Source organism: Hydractinia symbiolongicarpus, chromosome 1 (assembly GCF_029227915.1).
Source record: "Hydractinia symbiolongicarpus strain clone_291-10 chromosome 1, HSymV2.1, whole genome shotgun sequence".
Taxonomy (NCBI): Eukaryota; Metazoa; Cnidaria; class Hydrozoa; order Anthoathecata; family Hydractiniidae; genus Hydractinia; species Hydractinia symbiolongicarpus.
Window position 1 is genome coordinate 4,633,116 of NC_079875.1, and position 9,484 is coordinate 4,642,599.

General features: G+C 34.0%; 2 protein-coding genes across 2 annotated transcripts; one reads left to right on the forward strand and one right to left on the reverse strand.

The window, feature by feature from the left end:
• Positions 1-1,906: 1,906 nt before the first annotated feature.
• LOC130632286 (uncharacterized) lies at positions 1,907-6,073 on the reverse strand. Its single transcript, XM_057444462.1, has 2 exons — positions 5,869-6,073; positions 1,907-3,428 (listed from the first exon to the last, which is right to left on the reverse strand). The coding sequence occupies exons 1-2, from the start codon at positions 5,915-5,917 to the stop codon at positions 2,185-2,187; spliced, it is 1,293 nt and encodes a 430-aa protein (XP_057300445.1). The 5' UTR covers positions 5,918-6,073; the 3' UTR covers positions 1,907-2,184.
• A 235-nt stretch (positions 6,074-6,308) lies between these two features.
• Positions 6,309-9,353, forward strand: LOC130632386 (transmembrane protein 272-like). Its single transcript, XM_057444469.1, has 3 exons — positions 6,309-7,244; positions 8,696-8,785; positions 8,962-9,353. Exons 1-3 carry the CDS (start codon positions 7,190-7,192, stop codon positions 9,351-9,353), a joined length of 537 nt encoding a protein of 178 aa, XP_057300452.1. The 5' UTR covers positions 6,309-7,189.
• The last annotated feature ends 131 nt before the right edge of the window (positions 9,354-9,484 follow it).

Here is a 9,484-nt window from a genome sequence, read left to right on the forward strand (position 1 = left end):
AATTCTTTGTCGTCCTCTTAATTTTGCAACATCTTTTAAATGTGACCCCCACACTTTCAGAAGCTTTAACAAATTTAAGATGTATCTGCGTGCATCTACGCAAAAATTAAACGTGATTTGCCCAAAAATAAAATTCGCGATTAGTTAAAAGAACTTAGGGAATATTTGACTGATTTTTCCAATATTTCACCGACTAATGCATTTCTTTTCCTATAACTATATTGGTTACTTTTTTTAGCAATAAAGATCTCTAGATTGCTAAATGTTATGTTTATGTTATAGGTGGGAACGCGTTATGTTAATACTTATGACACTTCACATATTCATGTCCTGCGCATGCGTATGTTGATTATGCTTACGTTATGTGGGAACAAGGCTTAAATAGGATTTTCATGTTTGGCTAAAAATTTCATTGTTGTATTGTTTATGGTCATTTTTGGTATTCGTGTGTGACCATTAAGATGTAAACTTGTTTACAAATAAGTTTTTTAATCTTCAGCCTTGGATAATAATAAGACCGCTTAACTTTCTTTGCAATTAAAATTTCCAGTTATTTGTGACATGCGATCCAAAAAAAATTTTATTTTTTAGTTGGTGAGAAATCAGCGCTAGAAGCTGCAGTATATAGAATTTAAAAAGGGGAAAAGACATGTTGAAACATGTAATTATATGCTTTTTTACCGTAACAATATTTTACTGTTGAACCTAATTATTATTTTTACTATTATGTATTACTATCATTTACCCAGAATAGCCTCTTCAGTTCCTAATAGAACCGCTATTAACGAGTGTCCTTCGAAGATGGGCCTAGTGCATTTAAAAGCTCCCATTTGAGCTACGGAAGGCGTGCAACTTCAACAGCCGCTCAACTACAACCGATATCAATCCTATTTTCATGCTAAAGGTTAAGAGAAAGGATCGATTCACACTTTTATATTCTCTTGATAGGGTTTCAGCCCAAGACCTTCAGCACTGGAGGCGAACGCTCTACCACAAAGCCACCAGTCAAGTAAAACTGTTTAATTTACAAGTTATGGAAGGTTTTTTCAGGGGGTTAGACAGTTTTTAATGTAGATCAAAAATCAAAAACCCTCATAAATGAAAAGATTTAAATAAATAAATGGCTTATACCGTTTGATACTTTTTGAAATTAAATTTAAAATTCGAATTTTTGTCAAAAACCCTCATAAATGAAAAGATTTGAATAAAAAATGATTTATACCGTTTGATACTTTTTGAAATTAAATTTAAAATTCGAATTTTTGTCAAAAACCCTCATAAATGAAAAGATTTGAATAAAAAATGATTTATACCGTTTGATACTTTCTGAAATTAAATTTAAAATTCGAATTTTTATCACAGAGAATGGCAAAATTTCACTCGTGTCATTAGGCAAAATGTTGGCTTGGTTTTTTTTTTGGCCGTAGTCGCGAAGATTTATCTATCTAGCAAAATTTTGAGAATTTCGATGTTGTCCCGATTGTAATTCTTATCAACTATTCTGTGAGATGTCCAGTGATGTAATAGTTCTTTTTATATTTAATTTTTTTGTATTTTACACGGTCCCATCCCCTTAGGGCAAAATAGCCTAAAAATAGCACAGCTTTTCCCAATTTCAACGCACCCAATTCTTCCCTACTATTTATGTGAGGCTTTACACAGTGTTTTCAATAAACAACGTATTCTGCGTAAGACTCAAATTAAAAATGTATTAAACCTCTCATGAACAATTTTCAGAATAATATTTGACAAACAAATTATTTTAAAGTTAATGTTTTGGGCCTCTACATACCTAATATTTTTTTTCCAAGGAAAGCTAAAGCTTAAACATCCCAAAAAAATTTTAAAGTCGCCAATGAAAATAGCAAAGTCGCAGCTGTTGGATTTAAGAAGTACAACACTGGTGTGCTTTTAGTACGGCAAAATTCTATTCCCAAAAAAGTTTTATACAATTTACATATGCAAACTAAAAAGCTACAAGGTTATTTACAAATTTATCTTAAAAGAAGAGATGAGTCTTGTGTGCGGTGTAATAAAATAATGAGCAACCTCTGAGCAACCTGAAATGATGATCAACATCCTTAGCGTCAAATCTTAAATTCTGTCTATACAGCTTTTTGTGTCTAATGCATACGTGACTTCTCCTCCACAGCACATTCAGCTGCATGTTTTTCAAAATTACATTTATGATGTACAAACTTTTTGCCTTTGCCAGTAAAGATTCCATAAAATTATACCCAATAATACTGCAGCAGACAATGTCATACACGCAGGTCCAAGATATATGAAAGCAGCACCGGCTATTGGATGACTAATAACTGATGCCAAAGCATAGACTACTTGACTTATTCCCTGACCAGTTGCTTTAAGTTCTTCTGGTAGATGCTTACCAACGATAGCTGGAACTAATAAATTCATGGATGACCACAGAATACTGTAACTGTAAGCACCAGCTGCAACCACAAAATAGCAGCTCGTTTGTCCAGCGGATGCGGTTGACAGTGATACAGCCATCATGAGCCAGACCTGTGCTAACGCAATGAAAGCAAGAAGGAAGTTTTCGCTGATGTGTGTGACGACATATGGAATGATCACAAGAATAATTAAGCGTAGCACTAAGGATCCCAGTATGGTCATACTACCGCATTTAGTTGGACAGTTAAAACATTCCAAAAACGTAGTTTGCGTGAAGATATGAAAGGCAGAAATCACTATGTTGATGATAAACTGATTTATTAAAACCAACCAAAAAAAATAATCGTTTATGAGACAAGTAACCATTTTAAGTTGAAATTTGGATGCCTGGTTGTCATGACCGTCTTGAGTTGTGTTATTTTTTACAGTCACTTGGATAATGATGAACAAAGCTAAGGTAAAAATTGCACACACCCAAGGTGCAATGGTAGCTGGAGTAATATGATACGTTCCGAGATAAATTGATACATCTGGGAGTGCCCAGGAGTTTATCACCGTTGCGATAATAGTCCCAACCGCATCAAAACACTGACCAACTGATAGAAATTTCGTCAATTTTGAACTATCTGTTGACATCTCCGCATACACAATAACAGTCAAGGATGCAAAAATACCAGATATTGATTGAGCTATAATGGCAACCGTAGCTGTGGTTGCGAAAGCATAGATGATGTACGCGATCAGAGTCACAACCACAATGGCGTTGCAAAGGGGTTTTAGTTTTTTGGTTTTATCGTAAATAGGACCAATAACTGCTGATGAAATCATTTGGACAAGTGCAAAAGTGCCAGTGTTGAGTCCAAAATAAAAAGCTGCTGTGTTTTTGCTTTTCGTTATCTCAAAATAGCGTGACATAATGGTGGGCATCATCATACCAAAATCGAATCCTTTGTGGAACATAACAAGCAGAAAAACTACAGGTACATTAAAAAGTTTTATTTCCATTTTTGAATCTATAAGTATCAGAAAACAATATATAAATAGTAGATATTGATTGAGCTATAATGGCAACAGTAGCTGTGATTGACAAAGCATAGATGATGTACGCGAACAAAGTCACAACCACAATGACGTTACAAAGGGGTATAAGGAAATTAAACAAATCAATTAAATAAGCAAATCAATTAGCAAACACACCAAAACAAATACAAACTTACATTTTGTAAATAAAAAACTAACTCAAACAAGGACATATGCAAAAGCATGCAAAAACAGAATAAATATAATTGTATAGCAAGCGTGACATGTCACTGCCAGGTTTTCTTAGGAAGACAACACATCTACTTTGCTTATCACAAACAACGCTGTGTTGAAGTCTAGAAGACTTTAGGCTCTCCTTATAATTCCTAAAATATTCTCAGCATTTTTTATTTCCTTAGTGAGGATTTTCCGTACTCCTTATATGATAATTACATGTTTGTTTGGTTATTATGCCAGATTGTTAACCGATTGGGTTTGCGCTCTTGACGACGGGCCGATATTTTGCGGTATTGCCCGTCGTCGAAAAAAATATTTCAGAAGCATTGCAAATGATTATAGCTATATCTAACTCCTACAATACATTTATCGATAAAAACATTTTCATAGGATAGAAACAAAACAATGTCAAGTTTACCAGTTGAAATAACCAGATTCAGCAATATTTCGTCTGGATGCTTCTTCAACATGGCTAGTTAACTATAGCTACATTGTCAAAAAAACAATGATCTGATATCTAGTTTTATCAAAAATACTAAAGACAGGCCGACGAAATCATAACAAATGCGTCTGTTCTCATTGTCAGATTCGTTCCTTCAGCTTTGTGGTTACCGAGTCAATATAAAACTCGTTGAAGCCCATGTTATTTTTGGCTAGCTAGCTAATTAAAAAAGGTACTTTAATATTCGTTGTAACTATATTTTAGCTGCACATTCAAATTTACACATTATTCTCTTCGTGTCGAACATCGTAATGTTTTGTTTACAAAGTTTTATTCTTTAGGGACTTTCGAATTCAAATAGAATATTAAATATATTAAGCTTAGACATTTTAATCCTATTGTAACGGCAAATTTTATTCCCTTTTTATTCAGGCTAGTATACAGGAAATAAAGCAGTGAGTACGAATCAACAGGACTCTGTACTTACAGTGCTTTAGTAAAATGGGCAGTTTTTAGACATTTTATTTTAGGGGGTATTTTGTGGTTTTACTTTTGCTAAAGAAAAGAACGCATTGTGAGGCATAAACTGTTGCGAATAAAGAAGTATAAAAGAACTTTCGGGCACCAACTTATGAGTTTGAAAAGATAGAAAACGGTAAATGTCTAATTAAACAACCAATCTATATTTATGCCTGTATTCAATAAACACCCACTCCTCTAACGTCGAGGCTCTAATAAACAGACCATTTCTTTATTCAAAAAGGTGCATTTAAATTTATTTTACGTGAATGATAAAAATATAGGTTTGTGTTAAAGAGGAATATTTGTATATGTAACGCCTGTCTCCAGTAAACGCTGCCTAGAAATTCTGAAAATTGAATAAACGCCACACGCCAAACTAAAGTTCTTATATTAATATCTCCATTAGTCATTGCACCGATCTCGCAAGCTTGGTCGGCACTTAGACCTCGGGCGATATTTTGCGGTACAGCCCGGGGTAATCGGTTGTTATTGCATTAATAGAACGCTTCACCATGGAGAAGATTTTGTACCAAAAATACATTATGCAAATTTTGGGTGTAATGTCTTAGACAACCTATACAACAAAATGTCGATAGTTTTTTATTCACTGCTCTACCCCTGCAGCTCTTCCTTTACTTCCTAATTGTATAGATGTAAAATTCCTCCACCTCATCCTAAACATCAACGACGTCATCACGGTTACTGCCACCAGCATCGTCAACGTCATCCTCATCATCAACGTCATCATAAACGTCATCCTCATCATCGACGTCAACCTCATTTTTAACGTCATCGTCAACGTCATCGTTAACGTCATCCTTTTCATCAACGTCAACGTCATCGGCAACGTCATCGTCAACGTCGTTTTTGTTATTGTTACTATCATCAAAGTCATTAGTGAAGTTGACTTATTTTTTATGCTTGCCTTCAGATCTCTTCATATAAATCTTGGGATGAAAACTTTTTAACACTTAAGTCTCAGTTTTATATGAATGCAAAGAATGAAAATTCATCATCCAAAAAAAACAAGTAAAACTCTTTCTGCTCTAAGAAATATCTACCAGAAAAAAAGGCACACGTGCTAAACGCAAGAACTTTTCCAGTGTCTGGACATCGAATAAAAACTTTATTTATATTTATTTTTATTTATTCAGTGTTGGAATAGAGATTAATTATTTGAGCAATATAGCTAAAGATGACACGAATCACAAGAAATGATTTACATACTTTACCTGTGTGTTTAAGAAAACTCAGTTGCAGCTGATCGAAAAAATATATCATAAAGTAAAAAAAACTTTTCAATCTCCAAGCTTGTTTATCATTGCATATTCTCCTCGACAAAGTATGTAGCTAAGACAATTATATATCATTAAAGAGTCAAAACTCTCGATTAAAAACACAATAAAAACTTGCTTAAAACTATTACCGCGGTCACAATAGAAAATAAATTGCTTTGTTATCAGAGATTGATTCTACCAATGCAAGAAACCTATCTGTCAATGAGACATGAGAGTTTACAAAGTCGGCCTGCAAAATGAAGAAAGCATAGAGATCATTTTTGCTTACTTTCTGTTTTCGCCTCTTTCGGATTACGAACCTCACCTCACCTCAAATTTGTGAAATCATAAATTAAAGCAAATCCGACTATTTTTATCAACTTTGTTGTAATCTTCGCAGAGATATGCGCGCATCATTAAACTAGGTAATATCATAGCATCACTTTGATATCATAACCAATCAAAAGCTTCAAAAATCCTCCAAACGATAGAACGTAAAACGATAAAGAAAAGATGGCGACGGCTGTATTGGGCGTTGTGGTTGCATCTTAGAAAGGTATTTTTAGTCATTTTGTACTTGACATACTTCCCATTTTAGAAATCATCCCCTTTCTTAGCCATGGGAAATATTAAAAAACCCAAATTTATTTAAGTTCTTAGAGACCATGCACTTGGGAATACGTATTTGCTTTTGCCTCCGTCTCCTAAAAAACCTGTGCAAATTCGCATGCGTTAACGAAAAAGCTCGTGAGCTTTTTTCCCTGTATCGAAAAAAGCAAGTCTGAAGTGCTGAGCACGGCGTGCGAAGCAGAATCTTCTAGTTTTTTTGCTTTTTTATTACTTAACTGATACAAAAAACCGGTTAGTATGAAAAATACTATGTTACTATACTAATTGGTTTACGGCTTACTAAAACAGGGCTTTGCATGGAGCCATACTAACCGGTTTGGGAAGCCATTAAGTGCACAGACCTCGCAAGCTCGGTCTGAACTTTTGACCTCAGGCTTTGTATTTTACAGCACAACATCAAAAGCGGTCAATTAAATCTTAAAATTTGAAAGATCATGCTTTTTGTTTGCCGTTTGAAGAAATGTTCTCATGAGGAAATTTCATTAAAACTGAGTGGATGTTAAGTGCTCGATTTTAAATGTTGGATTATGAATCAAATAAAATGTTTCAATCTCTTTTTTTTGAAAAACAATGACAAAAACTGTTTTTGTGTATAGTGAAAGTTTTAAATGTAAAAGTATTTTTTATAATTGTTGACCCAACAAATATGGTTTTAATGGTTCAAGATGGAGGTAATAAACTAAACGATGCTAAAATAAAAGGTTAGTAAAAAATATTTTTTAATTAGTAGGATTTGTAAAATGCAATATGCACGCTATAATTGAAAGCCTTAATAAGTAGCCTCAATCCCAAGGCCTTGTATGCGTTCCAGCCTGATATCCAAAATAATAACAATAATTCTCTTTGATAAGTAGAGATATTGTCTTTTGATTCCGTGGAGAAGTTTTCAAAAGTACATTGTTCATTTATCATGTTCTCCATCTTGTTCTCCATCACGTTTATCAAGTTCATTATGTTCTCCATCATGTTCTGTGTCATGTTCTTCATTATATAACCTCCTGGGGAAGATCTTGTAGAATCTTGAGTGGAACCTTCCTATAGCTAAGAATTTAAAGAAAGTCACCATTTTTGCACCGTTTGTCAAAGTTGTTATCAAACGTTCTTTAAACCAAACGGTAAATTAACTTGTAGCTCCTTATGAAACCTTTAAAATCTCACTCTGTTATCTTACCCCGTTCTTGAAACTACCTTGTGGAAAAGATTGTGAAAGAAAAGGGAATTAAATAATACTGTGTTCACAAACTTACGAACGAACATTTGCTATGTTTTATTCCACATTTTACCTTATTCTCATCTTATTTGTAATTATCTACAAATTCAGTACAAAATTTAACCTTTGGTGCAGTCACCTATTTTGAAACATCACTTTTCTCATTAAAAGAAATTAACAAGACTGTATTGTACTACTGCATCCTATATAAATATTTTAAATAAATAAATAAATAAATTAGCTTTCCGAAATGTGAGGTGCAATTAGGGACTGAGGAAGTGGTTTATACGGTTCATGTTTAAATCCGTTGGCTGGCTCAACTCGTACTCTTGCTAAAACATGCGAAGCACTTTTTATGACAACTTAGCCGTAGGAGTTATATAGGTTCAACTGTGGGGTAGTTTTTGACCGAATGTTTCCGTGACTTTACGTAGATGGGTGGATTGAGACAATGAATATAAACAATAATAGCTATTTGTGATTACTAATTTAAATTTTTCAATTTTGCACCCTTATCCGATACTTGAAGGATTGACGGTGCTTACAAATGGTTCGCGCATTGCCAACCCAGGGTGTTTCATTAACCCAGGGTGCAATGTTGAATACTTTCTCTCCATATATGCACCAATTATATTCTCTTTTCTTGAATAATATTTTGCGGGACATAATTTCGCTAAATACCGCGAAAATTAGTCCCAGGTTGGTTAGCTATGATTTCAACAGCGATACATCACCAAGCAATGAAAAGCTTCATATGGTGCAAGATCTGGCCATCGTTTTAATCTCACAATATTACTTCTCAACATATAATGCTCTAAATCCTTCACAAGATATTAGAAACAGCAAAAGTATTATAATAAAGCATTCTCTTTCAACATAATTGCGTAGTTTTGAAAGATCTGCTTACAAAAAGGAAATAGTGACAAGGATCTTTCATTTTAGGTACAAAATATGTTCTTGCATACAATGGAGTATGTGGACTGGTGGCTATATCAACCTCTGTGGCTGTATCTATTATAAAAATTGTGTTAGGTAAGTCGTACTGTGGTTGTTGTAGTGACTTTTGTGAGTTATTGTGGTTGTTGTGGTTGTGGCTGTTGTGAGTTGTTGTGAATTATGCAACAACTGCAGTATATATGTGACATGTTAAAGTATATACTTCCTTTATGTTATACTTTGGTATCTTTTTGGTTAATCACTAATTATAGGTCTTCTTCACATCCACGATTGTCCGATGGAGCCTTTGATACCTGTGTACATGATCCTAACAGGTACCATATCCATGCTGATGGTAGTAACATCCGTTTGTTTATATACTGCCTCGACCAATCAAAAATTTACGTTAATTGTTATTATTCTCCTACTGACAGTGAGTCAAGCAATTTTGCTTGTTTGGAATGTTATTGGAAGTTGTTGGGTTTTTAAAAAAGAAAAGGGGTGGGAAGCCATATCGGGAGTTAAAGAGATCGCTTGTGATATGTCAACATATTTATGCGCACTGGTGTTGCAGATAATCTATTGGATATGTTTTCCATGTTTTTTAGCCGACAACATAAGGACTGTTAGAGTTTTGCATTCAAAAGCTTTGATGGATGTTTAATGGTTGATGTTTTCATAAAGTTTTAAAAGAGAACAACTGTTGCAATGACGATGCCACAACGTTCTTGTTGATGGTTAAACACGAAGAAATAACACAATTCATGTATGAACTTAAAAAAACTCCAATTTTTC